A 24,296-nucleotide genomic window follows, 5' to 3' on the forward strand; every position below is an offset into this window, starting at 1 on the left:
GAAAGAACCATTTCCATAAGGATTTGTACCTCAGATTGTGAACATGATTCATCAGCTGTTTCCTCCACAGGGGAATAATTGTCTTGTTTTCCCTCTCGATCGTCTGAGGGTAACACCTCAACTTGTTCCCATGGTAAAGGGTTTGTGGAGTGGGAGAGAGGGATCTAGCACACTTCCTATCCCATTGGGTGGAGGATGTGATTACAGCTGCTAATTTCCTTCTAAGCCCTGCAGGGCAGAGGAAATTGCATCTTCAGTCACATATACAGGGGCTGAAGTGTGAGAAGCAGTTGCACCACCAGTCGGTCCAAAGACTCACCCAGGCTTGCCATATCTGGTATCTCCGGAGAGGATGACAGTGTGGAGGCATGGCTGGAGTCCCCTGGGGGTGGAAACTTTGGTACCTTAGTAGTAACATTGGAAGCCATAAGCATAAAGCAGAAGTACTCTAAGAAATGTTCTATGTTATATTTACATTCTATTTATGCTGAGCAAACATAGGAAAAACAATGGCAGCATAGATTAATCTGATGCTAACAATAATGTCTTTTCCTGTACTGAAAATGTCTGTGTACACCCCTCACGTGCCCCAGCACTCCTGTGTCCTGTGACAGTCTTGCTTCAGCTGCTCTGGAAGACACTCTTAGTTCTCAGAGCACAGCTTTTAAACCCCTCAGGTGTAAACCTGATTGTTTGTGCGCCGTGTGCTTTCCAAGGATGCTGAGTATGCAAGATGAAAAAAAAAATATTTAGATAATAAGATATAAATTTAGGTGCACATAAAATCAAGATAAGTACAGAGAGCATAAGGTGGATAAAAAACAGAACTGATGATGGAGATCATGGAATTCTGTTTACATCTTTTTAAATAAAAATAAACAATTAGATGGATGAGAAATGGGTTGAGGTTGTTCAAAGTTTTTTTTAGGAACAGAAATAATGGAAGTAGAATATATTTTAAATGATTAATGTGCAAAAGGACATTTAGTTCACTGGTTAGTGCTAGTATAATAGCGATATGGTATACCCTCTTTATATAGATTGACATCTAGAGGCCAACTATGTGAATGACAAGAAGATACACTATTGCTATCAATTTAGAATCACCATGATTTGTGAATAAATAGAAACTTTGCATCTAGTCTTTTTATATATATTTTCCCTCTAATGTTGTTTGTTGTTGTTGTTTGGTAATGGCATTATTTTTAGCAAGAAGTTTTAATTGTATAATGCAAGCAAGTTGTATTGCGAATGGTGGTTTGTCTATTATGTCTTGAGTGGAACTGAGGCTGCACACAAAATTTTGCTTCCTATTGGTTCTTTACGATTGATTGGCATACTATAAACAACATTGACCCTGTGACCAGGTACGCTTCCTTAAGATGTGGAAATGAAACGTACGTCGAGGCGGTACCTGGTCACGTTCGTAGACGCACAATTCCGGTCCTCTTGGTTGTCGGTCGCATTCGGTGGAACGCACACCGTACACAACGAGGAACCACGAGCATACAACAAAACAATTCGATAAGCGAGCAGCCCCAGTGCCAGGGCGGGCACTGAGCAATGTAAGCAGCCATTTGGCTTTATGTTTTCAAAATTTTTGTTTTAAATAAACAGTATTATGCTATGGATATTTTTTGCTCTTTCTTTATGCCCTGTCTGAGCCTATGAGGAGGAAGGTGTTTTTTCCATACAGACTATATCCTATTCTATGTGAGCAGGTATATATCTGCACAAGCTCGGCTGACTATCTTTTTAATTAAAGTAGTCAATACAATCTGGTAAGGAGACCACTGTATCTTCACGGTTGGGAGTTTTCGTGTCCAAACCTTGGTGAAGGGTTTTTTCACTAATCTCAGAAGATCTCATTATATTCTTGCAAATTAATATAGATGAAGTTTATCACAATTTTTTTCTGAAGAGCTCAATCACTACATGGACTTTGGCTATATGCTGTTCTCCATTATCTAATTGGGACAATTTAATTGAATAGTTTTGCAATTGTATTTTTGTTAATTAATTATTGTGTGGTGAGAGGTTGTTATTTCACCCTAATCACATATGAGTGTTATGTTAGTATTTTTCACTTATTTTAGGTAAGGTCAAATTAAATAGCGCCCCTATTGCCACCAAATCTCAGTGAATTAAGGTTTTTATTATAGATCTTTTTTAGGGAGCAGCTTTAAAGAGGAAGTAAACCCTAATGGGTTTACTTCATCTTTGATTCCCTGCAAAGGTAAAGCATAATGGACTACTATGCATCACATAGTAGTCCATTATGTGTCACTTACCTGACACAGGAGCCAGAAAAGTCACCACTGTCCCCATGTAGTCCAGAGAATCCATCTTCTCGGTGGGTCTCGCCGCTCCGTCGCTGTCATTCGGCGAAGCTGCAATGACGTCACTCCCACGCATGTGCACGGGAGCTGCCACTCGTGTCATATGCGTGTAGGTTTAGAGATATTTCTTGGACCAACAGGTAAGCCTTAATCTAGGCTTACCTGTAGGTCAAAGTTGGGTGTAAGGCTTTACAACCACTTTAAAATGATCATATTATTAGTTTGATAATTAGATTATTCACAATTTGTAACACAAAGCATTGTAGTAAGTGGCACAGAGTTTATTTGTAGCTGGTAGCAGCTGCATGTACACAAAGCCCCATTCCACCCATCTATGGACCGACCACAGGTGACTCCCCCACTAACAAATGGGCGAGGCCACAGATCGCCGTGTATGCGCCCAACGTATGAGGATGGCGATTCACACAGGGGAGCCAACCTGCCACACTTTAACTGTGGTGACTGGTCCTTAACAAGGTGATAGCTGTGTGTTAAGTTTTTTTGAATGGACAGAAAGTTTACACTGTTATACAAGCTGTACACTCACTACTTTACATTGTAGCAAAGTGTAATATATTCAGTGTTGTCACATGAAAAGATATAATAAAATGTTTACAAAAATGTGAAGGACATACTTTAGTGATATTCTTTAGGTGCCGGCTTAGTTCATTAGACTGTAGCATATGTAATAGACAGAAGTTATGACATGTCATATGAACATGACTGGAGAGGGGAAAAATAAGCTACTACTTCAATGTGTGTTATCGGTAAGTATAAGGGGAAAGGAGGTGGATGAGACAACTCAGCCCCAGAACCCCCCAGCCCCCCACCCAGATCCCCTTAGCCTTCACACTTTTACACCCTAGGTTGACGTGTGCGTTGCAGAATGTGCAATCACAAAAACACAGATTTTTGCAGTCATTCGGCTGTGCCATAAACTCTTAACGGAGCACTTGCTTTTGCGCTCATTTGCATAGCAACATGCCATGCAACACAATTTCTAAAAAAAATTATTTTGTACGTTTTTCACATGTAGGGCATCCTACTGAAATGAATGGGCTGCCCTAAACATGCTGCACAACAACTCACACGCTCCATCACAACTGCATATTATGTTTCCTTCTCATCACCTGCTTTAACACTTAGAAATTTTGCACCACTGTGCCAAAACTGCATGCACTGCATGAGGGCTGTTGCAGCTCAGTCCCATTCACTTACATGGATCATGTTCAGACAATACTACCTGTCAAACATGATTGGGGGGGGGGGGGGGGTATTTTTGCTAAGCATGTATATATGATACAGCCACCTTTGAAGCTTGGAAAAAGCGGGGTGGGAGCAGTAAAAACACAGCTCAACTTCCTATTTTTATCTGGTCTCCATACTGGTAGGCTCCATTTGGTGCAAACGTATTATGTATCAGTAAGCTTCAGCACTGCATTCCCAGTAACAAACAGGAGGGAGGCAAATACCAGATATTAACAAACAAAAACAAAAATAAAAAATAAAATAATTATATATATATAGTTAGAAAATTAGTACTTTTTATGTGACATTGTGTAAAAATTGCAATTTGAACTTTACCACTGATAAGATAAATCTCCTGAGGTGTCTATAAATTGGTAAATGAATCATTTCTTGGACTGGGTTAAAATCTGGATCATTCAAATTTCTTAGAAACCACAGAACTCCCGGTCTGAGAACCTACAAAAAAAGAAAAAGAAAAAAAAAAAAAAAAAAAAAACGAAAAAGAAAACAAATAAGAGAAAATCAAATGTAGCAAACAATACTTTAGTTTAACCATAACCAGGCCACTTTTTGCAATACAGCACTGTGTTACTTTAACTGACAATTGCACAGTCATTCAACACTGTACCCAAATACAATTTATGTCATTTTTTTTTGCCCCACAAATAGATATTTCTTTCAGTGGTATTTGATTACCACTGTGTTTTAAATGTGTTTGTGCTATAAAGACCTACAATTTTGAGAAATAAATAAATAAATATGTTGGTAAACAAATCCAAATAAGTATAATATATATATATAATATGTTTACACAAATGTTATAGTGTCTACAAACTATGTGATGCATACTGGAATTGTATACTAGTAATGGTGGTGATCAGCGCCTTATATTGCAGCAGACAAACAGAGACTCACAAACTGACACTTTTGGGAACCAGTGCTAAAAATATGCACTGTTACTGTACTAATGACACTGGTTGGAAAGGGGTTAAACATCTAGGGCGAAGAGTTAACTGTGTGCCTAGCCAGTGTTTGTGTGTACACAGTGTGCTGCTTTCACCAGGGGAAGAGATTCATTTTAGCTTTTGCTTTGCAGGAACACAAAATGTATCCATTCCTCCCCTGTTAGAATGTAAAGCTGCCTTGTTTACATAGGCAGACTCCGTTCTGAGCTTCTGCCCGATGATCGGTGGCCATTGAGTACTGTGATCCAGAGCACAGCTGCTGCCTTATAATGTAGCAGTCAGCAAATGGTTAAATAATGCAGGATATATACAATCAGTTTGGTAGACTATGAATGCACTGCTTCAGGAGTAACTTGCAAGATCCTATGCTGCTGTAAAATTATGGGTGCCTACCTGGTCCACAGCCATATCTGTAAATGTGTAAAACAAAAACAGCCACAGTTCCAGGGAATAAAACAGCTTCTTTATTGTAGAAAATCCACCAAGTGAAGACATGTTTGCTGATCTTCAATGGGTTATGTGTATCTGGCATATCTTACTTTTAATGGATTGTTTACAATAAAGAAGCTGTTTTTATGCCCTGGAAGTATGGCCATTCTTCTTCCTTTACACAATCAGTTTGGGCACCCTTTCATTATCAGGCCATTTTTCAGTGCTATGCTAGTTTTACCGTCAGTTACTTCATAATATCACATACAAAAAAAGTCAGAATTGCTTCCTTGATATATATTCTCTTCCAGTGCCAATAATACCTCAACGCCTTATCTTTTGATATGTGTTCACCTCCCTTAGTGGACCTTAATTTTCATCAAGGTCATAAATGCATGTATTCTATGAGCCACAAGATAAAGCCTGGTACACACTATTTTATTTTTATTTTGTATTTAACTCCGTGGTTTGAACGAAAAGAAAAACTGACAGCTCTAGTCGGAGCCACTATACTAACCATGTGAGGTTTATTCAGCGATCTCCCCAGCTGAACAGATGTGTTCTGACAGGGGAACAGCCCCCTGCCAGAACACTCTGACCAGCGCTCTCTGGTCGTCTAACAGCCTTTTTAAACCTTGATATAACTAGTGAGGTCCATTGAAGGTGAGCAGCTAGCACATATGCCCCATACAATAAGTTGAATGAGTAGTAAATGTTAATGCTATAATGTGAGTAGGACCCAGCATATTTTTCCCTCACCTTCCTCAATACAAAGAGCACTAGGATTTTTTATTTATTTTTTTCCATGTATCCATACCCGTGAGAGGGGGATTGTGATGGGTGATGCAGAAAAAGAGACATTAACCACTGCAATACCAGGCACTTTCACCCCCTTTCTGCCCAGGCCAATTTTCAGGGCGGTCACACTTTGAATGACAATTGCACGGTCATGCATCACTGTACACAAACTAATTTTTTTATTATTTTGTTCACACAGATAACTTTATTTTGGTAGTATTTAATTACCATCTATTTTTTTTTTTTTTTTTGCTAAACGGAAAAAAGACTGAAAATTTTGAAGAAAAAACATTATGCATTTTTTAGAGAGCCTCCAATCACAGTTGATGCCCATTTGGGGGAAACACAACAGGCAAGGAGCTAGCGGTGCAACATTTAGGGCACAATCGTACTGCAAGCGGCCATGCTCACATTGTTGTAAGTGCAATTTTTATTCAACTCAATGGCATTTAAAAGATACACACTATAAGTCTTTTCCTGCCTCTTTAATGTGTTCTCCTCTGATTATGGAAAGTCAGTGCATAGCCCAGCGAGTGACCATCAACAGCATATTCTTTTTGCGGAGACACCTGTAGTGGGGTGCCTGTGAAACAGTTTCAAAATTACAGGAAAAGTGATATATGGGATATACATTCCTCCACAAATTCTTAGATTTTCAATCTAAGATAATACCAGCAAAGACTTCAGGGTAAATGGGCTGGTTTTATTGGAAGTGTGATAGAGATCTGGGTGGGACAGACTCCCAAGTCTGTGGACTGCAGTTTAATGTTTTCTTTTCAGGTCTTGATTAAGACAGCTGGTGCTAGCTCTCAGAGAGTGCATGTGTGTCTACATGTGAGGGGGGAAACTAGTGTAATGGATGTGACCATGAGTGTTATAATTGAAATGCCTATTTCTGGTACTCTTATAGATATAAGTGCTCATCTTTCACTATCAGCTATCAACCTTAATCATACTCATTTAATCATAATTAAGATGTCTGCCAGCTTCTCCTTTCATGTGGAACAAAACTGCAAGGGTTAACAAGAGCAACATAAAAAAGAAGAATGCACCTGTTTTCAGCACCATGAGACTACACCCAAGAGGAAGAAGGGGCTGAAAACAAGACAACCCTATATGGTTACAATAGTCTGCTTTTCCCTTTTTAAGACATAACCCAGCTAACAAGCTTATACTCTGTCACAATAATGAATATGTATAATTTGTGGTTTGTACACGCTGTCTTTCATCAAATTTTTGATTTGATAGTAAGATATCCAGCTCATTGTATATCAGCCGGAGTTCAGGAAATAAAATAGAGAAGTATCTGAATACTGAACTGTGTCTGCGTCAGTGTTTGACTTCAAATGTGCACACTTTTATATTGAGGATTAATTTGGCCAAGGGGACAGAAACAAAGGGTACCGAGCGGTTCTAGTTTGGATCCAAAACACTAGGAGCATGGCTGCTCATCCCTGACTTTGGATACAAAGTATTTGCTTTTGTAAGGGCGCTTACTGCAAAACCAAGGACTGGTCAGACTACGGACATGGCTAGGTAGAGCCTAAGTTTATTTATTTTTTGATTGATGGCAAGATGTCATAGGTTTTTTATAACAGCTTACCTGTCAAATCCTTTTCTTGAAGTACATAACGGGACACAAAGATCCCTCCCCTCTTTGGGATATACATATATTGCTTGGCTACAAAACTGAGGGGGCTCCCAGTGTGGGACATGTTATATAGGGAGCAACTTCCTATATTGGGCGTGCCAGTGTCCCTCACCTAAAGGTGGCTATATACCCATATAGTTATCACTATGGCTTTGTGTCCCATTATGTACTTCAAGAAAAGGATTTTAAAGGTAAGTTGTTATACAAATCCTATTTTTCTTTATTGCACATCACGGGACACAGAGCCATAGTGATAACTATATGGGATGTTGTTAGAATATTAAAATGTATAAATGGTTTGGGTCTTTTGAGAATGATTGACTTGCTTATGTATATCATTATATATTCTAGATATGGATAAAGTGATATATATATATATATATATATATATATATATATACATATATATATATATATATATATATATATATATATATATATATATATATATGTATATATATATGTATATATGTATATATATATATATATATACATACATATATATATATATATATATACATATATATATATATATATATATATACATATATATATATATATATATATATATACATATATATATATATATATATATATATATATATATATATATATATATATATATATATATATATATATATATATATACATATATATATATACATATACATATATATATATATATATATATATATATATATATATATATATATATATATATATATATATATATATATATATATATATATATATATATATATGTATGTATGTATGTAAAAATCTCTTTGAAGCTTCATATGCATTTCATGGGAAGCAGTTCTATGTACATTTCACATATGGCTGTAATTTAGAGTGAGTTGACTATTCACCTCCCCCATTGTAAGAGATAAGGTTACATTATTGTTCAAAGACACAAAGTTTCAGTATGATACAAGTTATTTCTTTATATTACAGTATATCCTGATTAGGATTATCATTACGCACATTGCTTTTTAAACGTATATAATCTATTTAGTGATATATGTAGTATTTGGTTTAGAAGATAGGAAACTTGTATCGTATAAGGTAAATGGTTTAATACATGGCAGTTTTGCCATCCCAATGGAATGTTTTGATTAGAGACAGTTTTGTATTTCAACATCCTGTTGGATGAGGTGGGAGGGAATTTGCTCCTTCAGAATTTGCGGGCTTTTCTTGTGGTACAACAGAGCTCAGAGTAACTGTTAAACCATTCCTAATTGGGAAAAGGGTGGGGGTTTAGTTGTGGGGTAGAAAAACACAGACAGGTTTTCTTGAGAGCAGAGTTGCACTCTGGCAGAGAGACAAGAACAGACTTTGGAGGAGAAGCTGACAAACCTTCTCACAAGGAGCGCGGGACTAAGAAGGAATAATAGCTAGAAGCAACGAGGAGTGGGATAGAAGGGTCGGAAAAAAGGAAGGGGAGGGAAAAAGGGGGGGGTAAGAAAGGCAGAGATAAAGCGTAAGAGAAATTAAAAGGGCAGAAATAGACATGGACATGACGGTGGCCCCAGCCATCCCCCCATTCAAGGTGGCGAAGAAGGATCAGGACGCCAATAGGCGTTGACCCTCGGCTGAGAATATAAACATGCCCAGGCGTCCCAGGTCTTTTTAAAGATTTCTTGTTTAGGTTGTGCCGTAAAAATCACGTCCTCCAGCCTCCGCACGTCCTCCATCCTCCTCAACCAATGTGCCACACTTGGGGGGGAGTTTTGCTTCCAGTGTAGAGGGGATGCATGCTTTAGCTGCATTGAAAAGGTGGCAGACCAGGGATCTCCTATATTGCCGGACGGGAGTCGGGAGTGATGAAGCAGGAAGAAAGCCGCCTCATTCGGAACCTCATATTCCGTAAATTGCTGAGTAATGCGGCGGACCTCATCCCAAAACCCCCTTAGGCTAGAGCAAATCCAGAAAACATGGAGCAAAGTACCCTCCTCTTCATTGCAGCGCCAGCACCGTGCCGAAGGGGGAAGCATTTACTCAGGCGAGAGGGGGTCAGGTACCAACGGTTAAGGACCTTAAAGTTAGTTTCCTGAATTTTGGTGCAGGACGAGGACTTAAGAGCTAGAGTGACAATGCGCTGTGCCTGCGTGGTCGAGAAAGTGCATTGAAGGTCTCTTTCCCATTTAGTTAGGCAGGGTAGGCGGGACGGGTCCCGCAGTGTGGATAACAAACCATGAGTCTGAGAAAGAATATGGGTCAATGGTTCTGTGCCTGAGCATAAGATCTCAAAAGGGGTTAGTTGCTGCTCAAAGTCCCGCGGTCGTGGTAACGAGTGAAGGAAATGGTGCAACCTTAGGGCCTTCCAGAAAGGGAGCCGATATGTCCCCGTCGCTGTCGAAAGTTCTGAGATGGAGGGCCAGCGTCCACCGGCCAGAAATTTGGCCGCATGATCGTGACCTGAGTCTCTAAGAGATGTGTAGTCCGTCTGGTTGAGACCCGGTTAAAATTTCGGGTGACGCAGAATGGGAAGTAATAGGGATACAGATGACAAAAGGGACTTTTGAGTAACGGCCCTATGACTCTGCGTCAATGTCGTCCCTATCAGGGGGTGCGTCTTCAAGGCAGTCGGAAGGTCCCCATAGCACCACAGTACTCCAGGCAGGGGTATACGGGTTTGGGATTGTTCTACGGTGGTCCAAAGTTTGGAGGCCCTATTTTGGCGCCAGTCAAGAATCCGTCCGAGATGAGAGGCTAGATAATAGCGGCGAATGTCGGGAAGCGCCAGGCCTCCCCATTGCTTGGGAAGAGTCATTTGAGAATAACGTAGTCTAGGTCTCTTAGCAGCCCAGACAAATTTGGTAAAGAGAGCTTGTGTCTGCTTAAAAAAGGAGGGAGGGATATGTATAGGCAATGCTTGGATGAGATAGATAAATTTGGGTAAGATGGTCATTTTGAGAAGATTGCACCTCCCGAACCAGGAGTGAAGACCTCCGGTCCATGACTCAAGATGTAAACGGGTGGTCATCAATAGGGGTGGGAAGTTAAGATCAAACGTTCGGGAAATGTCCGCCAGGATTTTCGTGCCCAGGTATGTGAGGGCTGTGTCGGTCCATTTAAGACTAAAACTAGCCTGAAGGTCTGATAGGGTGCGGGCGGGGATTGCCAATCCCATGGCCTCCGATTTGGTAAAATTAATTTTTAGATGGGAAATTATCCCCAAATTTCCCAAACACCTTAAGTAAATTCGGCAAAGAGATGTGGGGGTTCGTTAGGGAGAAGAGGAGGTCGTCTGCATATGCAGAGATTTTATAATGCGAATTACCGATTTGGAGTCCCAAAACGTCTGGATTATGTCTAATGGTACATAGAAACGGTTCTAGTGAGAGAGCAAAGAGTAGCGGGGATAAAGGGCAGCCCTGTCTTGTCCCATTCCCAATAGGAAAGGGGATCGACAGGACCCCGTTGGCTTTAACTTGAGCCGAGGGGACCGAGTAAATGCTGGTGATCCACTTCATCATCCTCTCTCCCAGTCCTATATGCTTGAGAACGGAAAACATGTATTGCCAGTTGACCCTGTCAAATGGCTTCTTGGCATCGGTATTGACCAAAAGGCAGGGGATTTTCCGTGAATTGGCTACCTGGAGCAAGTTCAGGACCTTGATAGTGTTATCCCTTGGTTCTCTATTGGGTATGAACCCCACTTGGTCCAGATGTACTAGGGATTGGAGATGGTGCGCTAATCTAGAGGCAATTATTTTAGAAAACAGTTTCAAATCCAGGTTTAGCAGGGAGATCGGTCTATAGCTGCCACATTGGTTGGGATCCTTCCCCTCCTTAGGGATCAGTGATATATGGGCTCTCAATGTGTCCCTGGGGAAGCTAGTGCCCGCACTTAAAGCATTAAAGAAAGACACCAGGTAGGGTACTAAAATTGGGAGTAGGGCCTTATAATATTGGGCGGTAAAGCCGTCCGGGCCTGGGGCCTTATCCACCTTCACAGCTACCCGCAGTTCCTCAATAGTAATTGGCACTTCTAAAACGGCCTGGGCCTCTGGAGATAGCGAAGGGAGTCGAGAGTCTGCAATATAACTATCTATTTGTGCTTGTGTGCAAGTAGAACTCGGTAGATTATAAAGACCCGAATAAAATTCACCAAAGGCCATGGCAATCTGCTGTGGGGTGGAGGCCCGTTGGCCTTGCGCATCTATCACCTGGGGGATGTAGGATGCTGATTTAATCGCTTTGACCGACCTGGCCAACATCTTCCCGCATTCGTCTCTCGTTTCGTACGACAGCCGACGGGTAAATTGCACCGCCACTTTCGCCTTGTATCGGAGGGCTTCCGTGATTTGTGTGCGAAGCAATGTCAATTCTACTTTCAAGGTTTGTGTGGGGGGAATGCTTATGGGAAGACTCCACAGCGGCCAGCCGGGTGAGTAAATGAGCTATGCGGGCATTTTTTTTCTTTTTCAGGGTGGCTCCATGTTTGATAAGAACACCCCGGATAACCGGTTTATGAGCTTCCCAGAGAATCCCGGGGTCACAATCTTGGGTGGCGTTTTCCTGGAAATAAAGATTAAGGGCTTTGGAAAAAAACGCAAGAACCTCAGGGGCCTGCAGGAGGCTTTCATTTAACCGCCAAAATAGGGACCTGGGCGAGGGGTGATCGCTAAGAGTGTAAATGAAAGAGATGGGAGCATGGTCGGACCACGTGATCTGACCCAGGGCGGTAGAACTGACTAAGTGTAGCTGATCGTGCGGAATCAAGAAGAAATCTATCCTGGAGTAGACTTTATGGGGAGAGGAGTAAAAAGTATAGTCCCGCTCTCCGGGGTGTTGGAGTCGCCAAACGTCTATGAGTTGGGTGTCATGTAAGGTCTGCGTCACACGTTTCCTGCAGATTGGCGGTGTAGAGGAGAACCCAGAGGACGTGTCAGACGCTGGGAACAAAGGCACATTAAAATCACCTCCTAGTATCAACTGGCCTGTCTTGACCTCCATCAGCTTAGAAAGGGTGTGTCTGAGAAAGGTGTCTTGGTGGTCGTTAGGGGCATAGAGTGTGGCCAGCGTAAGTTGCACCATCCCAATATGACCCACTAAAAAGAGGAATCACCCTGTCGGGTCAATAGTAACCTTTTGGCACTGCCAAGGTAGCTTGCTAGAGATTAAAATAGACACTCCCTTGGATTTAGAAAGGGGGTTAGTGGAGTGATAGACCTTGGAATAGTGTCTGTTCTGATGCAGAGGGAGTCTATCATTTCTAAAGTGGGTCTCTTGAATAAAAGCTATGTCCGCATGAGATCTCCTTAGATCATGGAGCATACATCTCTTTTCCGGGGTGTTTAAACCCCTAGAGTTCAAGGAAACCACCTTGACGGAGGCCACCGCCATGTCTCAAGTGTGGGGTGAGAGGGAACAGAAAGGGAATCCCAAAAAGGTAGTGTAGAAGACAAACGCGGGGGAGAAGAGAGGGTAAGGAAGGAGAGAAAGGGGACGAGGAAGAGAAAAGAAAAGGAAGGAAAGAAAGGGGGTGAAGTCTAGGGGGTAGAAGGGTAAAATACACCCACCACTCCGGCACCACCGGGAGCGGCTGGGAGTAAGCTAATAGGAAGGCCTAGCCTTCAGTAGTGTACAACACCGGATTGCCGGGAGTACACAGTGGCCTATGTGGGGCGAGGGCAGACGGGGGACCAGTGGCGAGCCCCCGGGCCTCCCTCCCAGCCCGGCGCACCCATAAAGAGGGAAAAAGAAAGAATGACTCTGTGGAAATAGAGAATAGTAGATGCAGAGCATGCACCAAGAGGAGGGCAAAGGAGAGGAAGGGACACAACGAGGGAGAGGCAAACACAATAATCACATCCAACAGATAACAGTAACATTAACGGCAACTACCCGCATGCGTGATCCGAGGTCCAGTGCTGGACACGGACCCCAAACTTCAGGACACAGGTGGAATATATAATAGAACAAAAAACCTGGCACTTGCTGAGTAACCCCAGGCGGGAAAAAAAAAAGGAGAGGGGGGAGGAGAAGGGGGCACCCAAAGGGGAGGAGAACAGTCCGGCAGGGATGCTCCATCCCACCAGTGCCGGGGGGGGGGGGGGGTGGGCGGGAAACACCCAAACCAGCCCGGCATCCAGCATAGAAACAGACCACTGCCCACAATACAACCCCCCAAGCAAGCGAGAGGGCACAAAACAGGCAGCAAAATATTTGACCCCCAATAGGCATATAAGACCCTTCTGTGCCCAGCCCTCCCTGCTTAGCCACTGCCCTCCCCTCGTTAAGAACCCACCCCTCCCCAGTCCGTACCATGTATAGGCGTCCAGTAGACGGGTGCTTCATAGGAGATGAGACATCAACGTCCGTTTGTGAGAGTACAGCGCACCTCCGAGACAGGAGACCGGTCCTCAGGGATAACACACAAAAAAAAAAGGGGGGGGGGGTAAACACAACAAACCCCAAGAGCCCGCTCATGTGAGGATAGGACCCCTCCGTCAAGACGGCGGGTGGCGGCGATGACCGACGGGGGCACCAGGTAATGGGGGCAACCGAGCCGGGGGGGGGGGGGGGCGGCAAGCTCACTTAGTGGAGGGACAGGAGCAAGGCAGTCAGAGAGGAGGGACTAGCCATAGGATCCGCCGCGGTGGCTGCCGTGTTTCCAAGCGACTAGTTGACTGCGTCAGTGCAAGGCAGCTATTGGTCCCTCCCCCTAAGTGATCCGGTAGCTCGGCAGCCAGTGTCAGGGGGGTTATGGACAGTTAGATCTAAGTTCAAATGCTAGGCAGGGGGGAGCAGGGGGCAAAAAAATAAAAAAAAAATAAAAAAAAAGGGCTGTGGGGGAGCCATTGGGTTAAAAGCAAAGGGGAAGGTGTCGGCAAGGTCAGGAAGGTAAAAAGAAGGTCCAGAAACAACACTTAGGCCTCTCTCTCACCATCCCGAGAGATAGAGCACGGGCGGCGGGCTTCTCGTAGTCTCCTCTGCGGCAGCGGCGTGCTGCGCCCCGTGAGCGGCCGAGCGGTTCTGCGAGCGTGGGAGGTAGTCTAGCCAGTCGGGAACCTCAATGGGGTCGGTGGCTAGGAAGTTGAATAGCGCTGGGAGGGCCTCCGGGGATCGTAGCATGAAGGATTGCGGATTCCTAGTGAAAGTAACGGAGAGGGGGAAGCCCCAGCGATAGGTAGCACTGCAGCGTCTGACCAGGTCCAGGAGAGGCTTGAGGAGTGCTCGGCGGTGCAGGGTTGGTCTGGAGACATCAGGCAGGATCTTTACTTCGGCCCCGTCAAAATCCACAGCACCCATTTCCCATGACTTGCGGGCAATCATTTCTTTGTGGGTGTAATGGTGCAGGCGGCAAAGGACGTCCCTCGGCCGGGCCGGGTCAGAAGATCGTGGGCCCAGGGCTCTGTGCACTCTGTCCACCTCCAGCTCTTCTGGCAGTTGCTCGCCCACGACCCGCCGGAAGATCGCCGTGACCGTGGCCAGGAGATCGGTAGCACCGGTAGCCTCCGGGATGCCGCAAGTTATTCCTGCGGCTCCGGTCTTCAATTTCCTCCATGCGGAGCTGGAGGTCTACAGCTGCCAGGGAGTGAGCACTATGCTGGTTCTCCAGTGCAGAGACCCTGTGTTCCAGGGAGGCCACTGATTGCTCCCCCGTCGTAAGGTGATTGTCCAGGGAGCTGACCTCTTGGCGGATAGCCGCTATTTCTTTCCTGTGTGCCGCCTCTACTCTCCCCATGATTGCCTCAATGTCGGCTTTCGTTGGAAGGGACTGCAGGATAGCCTTCAGCTCCCGATCCGTGCGATAGAGTAGGGGCAGTGGAGGAGCTCCCCCCGGGTCCGTCAAAGGCGCCGCCGGTGAGTTCGGATAAAGGATCGGGCTCTGGGATCTCTCTGAAGTGGCCGGCAGATCCTCTAGTGCCAAGGCTGGGGAATGCGAGCCACGCGGCACCGCCATCTTGGATACCGGGATATCGATGCTATTTTATATTCTGCATTTTGACATTGTTTTTGTAATATTTTGCTATTTTTATTATTAAATCAATTTTGGTGTTTTTACACGAGAACTGAACGGATTTTCTTGGAACTTTTCTCATCAATATGAATTATTGAAATATAGTTATTGATACAGTAATAACTCAATTTCTACAGATGTCCCAAAGCAATGCTCACTGAGGGGAGGGAGACACAAATAAGTAAGACACCAGACTTGAGGACCTATACTGCAGCCTGCAGCACACTGCACCTGAAGGCAATATGCTCAGGTCTTTTCACATCCACCTGATAAAATCTAGTGAACATATGGACTGAAGATCAGGTTGCAGCCTTGCAAATCTGAGCCATAGAGGCCTGGTGAAGCACTGCCCAAGAAGCATTAACTGCTCTGGTCGTGTGTGCTTTGATCTTAAAGGGTAGAATCCTCCCTTTCAAACCATAAGCCTAAATCATAATTTGCCTAATCCATCTAGAAACAGTCAATTTTGATGCTGCCTGTCCTTTCTTAGGACCGTCTGGCAAAACAAACAAAACATCTGTATTTTGAATCTGAGCAGTTGCCTTTAAAGCACTTGCATAGCCAAATATTTAACTATGACCTACAGGTAAGCCTATAATAAGGCTTACCTGTAGGTAAAAAGAAAATCTCCTAAACCTGTACAGTTTAGGAGATATTCCCCTCGCAATGAGCCGATGACTTCGCACCGGGCACCGGGCATTCTTGGCTGAAAGTCCGGCAGAAGCTAGACCATGCCGGGAATCTTGGCTCCGGCCACTCACATCGCTGGAGCCGCGATACCCAGAAGACACGCCAAGTGAACATGTCAGCTCCCTCGGCATGGACCGAGTGAGATGCCGGCGCCTCATTCTAGGGTTTTCCATAATGAGCTAGTATGCAGTACATACTAGCTCATTATGCCTTTTCCCACAGCTGTAAAAAAAAAGTCAGCGGGTTTACTCCCGCTTTAAATACACTTTATTTTTATTTATTTTTTTAAATCCTTTATTTCAGGAGACACAAAAACACAAAACAAAATATTATCACATATATACAGACAAAAAATAGCCAAAAAATTTAGATATATCAAGCCAACAATGCCTATCAGCCATTCCCAATACATACATCAAGCCTATTATTAGGAAAGACATAAACCATTGTTTAATCATACTTAAGTAGTAATTCTGTCAGCTTATAACCTGTTACTCTACATATCCCCATGTTTCACGCCTCAGTTTTTCCAAAATTATTAAAGCAGAAATACAACAAACTAATGAAAAAGAAAACATAATTTAAAAAAAAAAGGGGGGGGGGATAGGTCCCCCCCCCCCCCCCGGGAAGATGGAAGCGACAAATGCATACTCTCAAATTATTATGCAAAGAGAAAAAAAGAAAAAAAAAAAGAAAGACTATCCTTAGGTCTCCACAGCAATTCACCAAGTGGGCCCACAAAGCTGATTGAATTTAATCTGTCGTATTGCCTTCAAGCATGATCCGTCCCTCCTCAGAAAAAAATAAACACATCCCAAGGTGTCCAAGTCTCAATATATCTTCCCCTTTGATGGCACACTAAGTACAGGGTCCTCCATTTTCTTAATTTCCTCCACTTTTTTTTAAACCACAGACCTACGGATGGTGCTTGTGGGGACTTGCAACACAGGGGAATATACGACTTAGCTGCATCTAAAAGATGGTGAAGAACTGATTTTGTATATCTTTTCCTGGGGATATTAGTTGCATGGAGCAAAACGAAGGCCGAATCGCTCAGGATTGGGCATTCTGTAAAGTTTTGGACTACTTGTTGGATCGTCTTCCAGAACTGCTCTAATTTGGGACAAGACCAGAAGACATGAAAAAATGTTCCCCTATCCTCTTGACAGCTCCAACATCGATCTGACGAGGACGGATAAATCTTTTGCAATTTTACAGGAGTATTGTACCATCTGGTAACAATCTTGAAATTTGTCTCCTGTATGTTGGTGCTAATGGATGATCCACATGTAAAGAAAAGGATACTTTGCCATTGCTGCATCGTGAAATTATGCCCAATATCTGTTTCCCATGCCTTCAGGCATGGTAACTGATGGCATGGTAACTCCAGATGGCGTAATTAGTTGATACACGGCTGACAAAGCATGGTGAAAAGCACCCTCTTCTGAACAATAGGTCTCATATAAAGTTTGATGTTGATTGAAATTCCCAGGAGGGGGCAAAGACTGTAGGAAATGGATTAATTGAAGAGCTCTCCAATAGTCTAACCTAAAATGGCCCATTGTATCCATAAGCTCTAATAAAGATGGCCAGTTACTATGCTTCAAAAAAAATGAGCTGCCTGAAAATAACCATTCTGCCTCAAGGAATTAAAGACTGGGTCCAGCGTTCCCGGAGGGAATGCAGGATTCCCCAGAATCGGGTAGAGTGGAAAATTTGTTGATTAAAGAGGAAGCTTAGAAATAAGCGACAAACAGACTCGTATAGTCAACCAGACTAACGGGTGGTTCTTTAAATGCGTCGCCTGTTGGTATTTACATAGATCGGGTACTGGCAATCCATCATAAATTTTAGGAAATATAAGTTGTCGTCTGTTTAGCCTTGGCCGTTTATGTGCCTAAATAAATTCGGAGAACATTATTGCAACCTGATCTAAATATTTAGAGGGAATATGAATCGGTAATGGCTGGAGGAGATATAAAAATTCGGGAAGGATACACATCTTCAAAATATTACACCTACCATGCCAGGAATGGAGTCCTGTATGCCAATTGTTGAGTAATGCCCTTGAAGTTTTCAGTAAAGGTGGAAAATTCAGATCAAATATTTTGAGCTATATTTGGAGGAATATATGTGCCCAAATATCTCAAGGCTGTTGTCGTCCACTTAAGCTTAAACTTTATCTGGAGTTGCGTTAATTGAGCCTGTTTTATACCTGTTTCCATTGCCCCAGATTTATTAAAATTCATTTTTAGATTTGACAAGGTGCCATACTTCTGAAACTCACGAAAAAGATTTGGCAGAGAAATCAAAGGGTTTGTAAGCGAGAACATATCATATTTTTTTTTCATAGTAGTCCATTATGTGTCACTTACCAGACGCAGGAGCCACCACACTCACTGCTGTGTCTCGCTGCTCTGGCACTGTTATTCGCCGGAGCAGCGATGTTGTCAGTCCCGCGCATGCGCACTGGAGCCGACACTAGCGGTATATCGCCGCAGTTTGGCCAGTGCGCATACGCAATGCTGTCTACGGCACATACGCCCTAGACAGCCGTGGCTGTCTTCAGGTAAATATCTCCTAAACCGTATAGGTTTAGGAGATATTTCTTGGACCTACAGGTAAGCCTTAATCTAGGCTTACCTGTAGGGCAAAGTGGTTTGTAAGGCTTTACAACCACTGTAATGTGTATGCATCGGTGATGCATAATAATTCTTATTCTATATTTGTTTATGATTTTTCGAGTTCATTGCAACATACGGATTATTAAGCCATTAGACATGGGCATACTTTTTCGACATCGGCACACAAGATTATTTTCAACCATTACATCATGACTTTTCTCTTCTTCCGTTTCAGATTAACTTCTCAATGGACATGGAGGATTATATTCAAAACCAGGATATTCCTCTGGTGGTCCGAAACAAGACCTTTTTTTTTTTTTTTTCAATGAAAATGATTCATATTATCTATATGTATAATTAATAGAAGTGTAATTTTGTTTATTTTAATTATTAGTATTAAAGCTTTAGCTAATGTAAAGACTACAATTTCCAGTGATTTTCTAAATATTTGAAATATAATAAAAGCAAAAATGTAAAACATGCATTTTTTCTAATAAAATGGCATTTTACATAATTTTTTAAAAAGTTTAATTTTTTTTTTTTTTTTTTTTTAAGGTTAAATTGTTTTTATTGAAAGAAACGATATACAATACAAGTATAATGTACTCATTTCAGATGAACAAGTGTTACAGGTACATGACAAATATTAAACAAAGTAAGAAAAAGAAAAAAGATATGCTGGATCATGGAAAAAATACAAAAAAAGAAAAAGGAACACAAGGGGAAAATAACAGGACAAAGAAAAAAGGAATTGCAGTACGGTTGACAACATGAAACCGGTTTTTTTCCTAGGTTAATCTCCAACATTCAACTCTAGCGCGACAAAAGTAACTAGTATTTAAAATGAAACATATGTCCTTATAAGGTAACGGTTTCCATATGACTCCTCCGCACCCCAAATGGGATCACGCTGTGTCAGAGGAGTCATACCAAGCCTTGTTGAGTAACTTTTTCCACAGAAGGCGTGGAATTGCATTGTACATCATAGAGGAGGCTACTTTCTATACCAGTCCGTCCAACATTTCCATTGCACGTCTACGTTTTTACTACACGAGTTCCTAAAGGCCAATAACCTTTCATATTGAAAATTGAGATTCACTTGAGCTAGAACTTCTGATGGATTTGGGGATAGTGAGCTTTTCCAATGTCGTGCGATAATCAACTTAGTTGTGTTCAGAATTTGAATTACTACTGTACGGAATTGGGTCGGATAAGTATCAATTCCGAGGTGTAGAATTGCTAAGGCGGGGTCTGGAGGTTGTAGCACACCTGTAATTTCAGCGAGGATGGTGAACATTTTCCTCCAGAAACTAGAAATGCTTTTACAATGCCAGAATATGTGCAATGTCGTACCTACATTACCACAATCTCTCCAACAGAGAGGAGATTGTGTATTAAACATTCTAGCTAGTTGGTGGGGAGTCCTATACCATTTATGTAAGATCTTTTGAGTGAGCTCCCAGTGGCTTACACATCGAGTAGCAATATATGTGCATTTAAGGGCCCTGCTCCATTGAGTAACATCATAAGATTTGTTCAAATCCTTTTCCCACGTTAGCATGGACGAGGACTTCACCATTTCCTTTTTATATTGGAGGATGTTATAGAACACTGAGATTCCCTTTCCCACCGTGGTGGGGGAGAGAAGGAACTTCCATGCCGGGCTGTCAATTTCAGTGTTTGGTGGAGGAAACTTTAGGAGAAAGGATGAAACCTGTTTATACAAAAATTCACTCTTTTGGGGAATAGCATATGTAGATTTTAATGAGTGGAAAGGTATTAGTCGTGAATCGGAGTATAAGTCGTCAACCCACTCTAATCCATTCTCCTTCCATACAGTAACTTTACTATATGGGAGTAGAATGTTCAGTGTTTGAATTGGGAACCTGATGGTGGCTCCAAGGTTTTCCCTCGGTTGTTGCAGGCGTAAGTGTCTCCAGGCTAGAATAGTAGCCATGATCGTAGGGGAAAGGTAGGTTAAGGTTCTAGGTCTCCAAGCGTCAGCCAGTAGAAAAAGACTTAAGTGGGAGGTGTTCGCTATGGAAGCTTCTAGATTGGTCCATAAAGGTTCAGATCCCTGTAGGAACCAATGCTTAGTTTGCGAAAGAATTGCTGCCCAGTAGTAGTCCTTAATGTCAGGGAGGCCCATTCCTCCCGCATTTCTATGTATTATAAGTTTGTTAGAAGGGCATCGAGCCCTCTTTCCTTGCCATATGTATTGTTTAAGGAGTTTACTTAGGTCCTGGAAGTGTGACTGTTTATATACTATTGGTAGGGTTCTGAAGATATATAGTATTTTTGGCAAAATCATCATTTTGTAGGACGCTATTCTTCCTGCCCATGATAGCTCTGTTTTAGAGAATTGTGAAATATTCTTCTTCACATCTTGTAAAAGGTTTTTGATATTTACTTCTGCTATATGAGATAAGTCAGTCGTTAGCTGAATTCCTAAGTAGGGGATTTGTTTGGAGGTCCATACGTACGGGAACGTTTTTTTGAGATGTGAGCTTGTGTGTTGGTTTATTCCTAAGTTCAATATTAGAGACTTGGTAAAATTTACCTTATAGTACGAAATATGACCAAACGTTTCTAAGATTTCATGCGCAAAGGGTAGAGATACAGCTGGGTTCGTTAAGTATAGGATGAGATCATCTGCGAACAAATTAACGATATGGTTTTTATGGAGGACTTTGAGACCTGATATGTGTGGATGTGATCTAATGGTCTCCGCCAGGGGTTCTATCATCAGATTAAATATAAGAGGGGACAGGGGGCACCCCTGGCGGGTACCATTCGATATTTGGAAGGATTTAGACAAGTGTCCCATAGTAAACACCTGAGCTGAGGGGTTGGAATATAGTGCTAAGATAGAAGAAAGGGCCTCCTCCCGAAAACCGAATTTTTGCAAAGCCGCCGCCATGTAGTCCCACTGGACTCTATCAAACGCCTTCTCTGCATCTATAGATAGAAGCAGAGAAGGCGTTTTCCGAGCCGTTGCCTGGTGAATAATATTAAGCAAGCGCCTTGTAGCGTCCGACGCCTGCCTCCCCTTCGTGAAACCAGTTTGATCCGGGTTTATCAAGGTTGGCATAAGATCAAAAATTCTATTTGCTACCATTTTGGCATATAATTTAATGTCTCCATTGAGAAGGGAGATGGGGCGAAAATTAGCCGGTGTATCAGGAGATTTACCTGGTTTGGGTAAGGTAACGACGTAGGCCTTGAGCATTTCTGTTGGAAATGAACCGGTCTTCCTGGCTGTATTAAAGATCGAAAGGAGGTGAGGGGACAATATTTTGGAGAAGGTTTTATAATATGCATTTGATAGTCCGTCAGGGCCAGGGGATTTTCCTAATGGTAGGGAGTGTATAGCTTTCTCTAATTCGCTAAGAGTAAATGGCTCATTAAGGTCATGTAGTTGGGTATTGGATAGTGAAGGTAGTTGAATTTTGTCTAAAAAGGAATTTATTTGTTCGTTAGATGGTCTGGAGGAGTTGGGATCAGCGTGTAGGTTGTATAAGGCTGCATAATAATCCGCAAATGCATTTGCAATTTCTTGAGGGTGTTCCATTCGCTGTGCGGTTTTAGAGTGGAATAAGAATGGAATTGCTGTTTTGACACGTTTTTCTTTCAGGCGATTGGCTAAGAACTTACCTACCCTATTATTATGTCCATAATAATTAAGTCGGAGCCTTTTCATGGCTCGGTCGTGTATTGTGCAGTACCATTCTCTAATTTTGCAGCGTACATTATATATTTGGTTTGCGAGGTCAGCAGATGGATTTGATTGATTGCGGGTTTCTAGATTACGCAAGTCAGCTAATAGGTCATTTAGCGTGGAAGCTCGGATTTTTTGGATTTTGGATTTAATTTTAATTAAGATTCCCCTTATATACGCTTTGTGTGCGTTCCAATTGTTGAAGGGACTAGTATTAGTAGGGTCATTAATGATGAAGTATTCATCGAGCTGTTGGGCAATTTCTTTATGCAGTTTCGGGTCTTGTAGTATGGTTTCATCATTTCTCCAAATACGTACCGGGACATGGGATCTACCACTATCAATATGAATTACAACAGGAGCATGGTCCGACCATGTAATGTCAAAAATAGAGGATTTTGTAATTCTATGTAACATGTTCTTATCCGTAATAAACATATCCAACCTGGAGTAGGAATTAAATCTGGGGGAGTAATATGTGTAAGATCGTTCACTGGCGTTAAGGCAACGCCAGGCATCAAAAAGTTCCTCTTTAATCAAGAAGTCTTTAAATTTGGGGAGATGATTCCTAACTCCAGAGGATGTGTCTAAATCTTTATCTAGTATCATGTTGAAATCCCCACAAATCAGGATGCTGCCAACCCGCATCAGTTCTATGCGGTTAAAAACTTTCTTCAGGAACCTTAACTGGTGCGAGTTAGGAGCATAAATACACGTAAAAGTAATAGGGATTTTGTTCACTTTACATACCAGAACAATGAATCTTCCATCAGGGTCAATAAAGGAGTTATCAAGTACAAAATCAACCGAGTCTCTTACCGCGATCATTACCCCCCTTTTTTTAGCTGAAATCGAAGAGTGCACAATGAATGGGAAGTTTTTATGCGTGCAAGGCGGCATGGACATTTTGTGGAAGTGAGTTTCTTGTACCGCCAATATGTCTACATTCAGTTTGGTTGCTTCTTGCCATAAAGATCGTCTTTTGGCGGGGTGGTTGAGACCCCGCGCGTTAAGCGACATTATATTAATGCTCATAGGTCAATAGCATGGAGCGACGTGTGCTAAAATGTAATAGACTCCAACTCGCTGTCCTAGAAAATACTCCCATCAGAAAGCAATGGAAAAACAAAAATTTAGCACAATCTAGTAGGAAGTGACCACCTATGATCGAATGTATACGAAATGCTGAAGAAAGTTAGTAGGGTAGTTAACAGAGGAAAGCATTCTGTAAAGGAATAGTTCCATCTGTAGTCTGTCAACCTGTGAACAAGGCTAAGCGCCATGAGATATTCAACCGTGAAAACAGTAATTGGGAAAAAAAGGGGTAAATAACCTAAAACAAAAAAACACAAAACGACGTAACCAGGATAAAAAGTAAGGCCTTCAGAGACCGGGCACTGATGTGCCCAATGTGGAGGGGTAATGGTACGATGACAGGTACCTGTTGCGCTCGGGGAATTCTTATGGGTCCATTGACGGGAGGAGAACATGTGAACAGATCATATCAGGTGCGACGTGTTTTCGACCTTCTGGGCCTCACTACTTGCCAGTCGTCATGAATCTTGGCTGGAAGGTGTACTATCTGTTGATGGACAGGAGGCGTTGAGTCGGGAAGCACAATTTGCCATTGTCTCAGAAAAGGGAGACCTTCTTCCAAGGAGCGGATGATGTGGGTGGAACAGTTATGGGTTACCTGTAGGGTAGCGGGATATTTCCATTTATATTGGATGTTGTGATTCCTCATGGCCTTAGTTAGCGTTGCCATATTGCGACGAAGTTGCAAAGTGTATTGCGACAAATCGGGTAGAATTTTAAGGGTGGACATACCCTCAGGTAAGATATTCCCTTTTCGTAATGCTTCC

At 42.5% G+C, this 24,296-nt stretch overlaps 1 protein-coding gene across 6 annotated transcripts in view; it reads right to left on the reverse strand.

The window, feature by feature from the left end:
* Positions 1-24,296, reverse strand: part of MARCHF6 (membrane associated ring-CH-type finger 6) — a 1,566,402-nt gene that overhangs the window by 603,395 nt on the left and 938,711 nt on the right. For all 6 annotated transcript variants that reach the window (XM_077491957.1, XM_077491954.1, XM_077491953.1 and 3 more), the window contains one exon: positions 3,924-4,043. In XM_077491957.1, the coding sequence (XP_077348083.1) occupies positions 3,924-4,043 (120 nt within the window). The remainder of the gene's footprint in view (positions 1-3,923; positions 4,044-24,296) is intronic.

The sequence above is a fragment of the Lithobates pipiens genome, unplaced genomic scaffold (genome assembly GCF_037356315.1).
Source record: "Lithobates pipiens isolate NorthernLeopardFrog02 unplaced genomic scaffold, aLitPip1_a1.2 Scaffold_19, whole genome shotgun sequence".
In the NCBI taxonomy this organism is placed as follows: domain Eukaryota; kingdom Metazoa; phylum Chordata; class Amphibia; order Anura; family Ranidae; genus Lithobates; species Lithobates pipiens.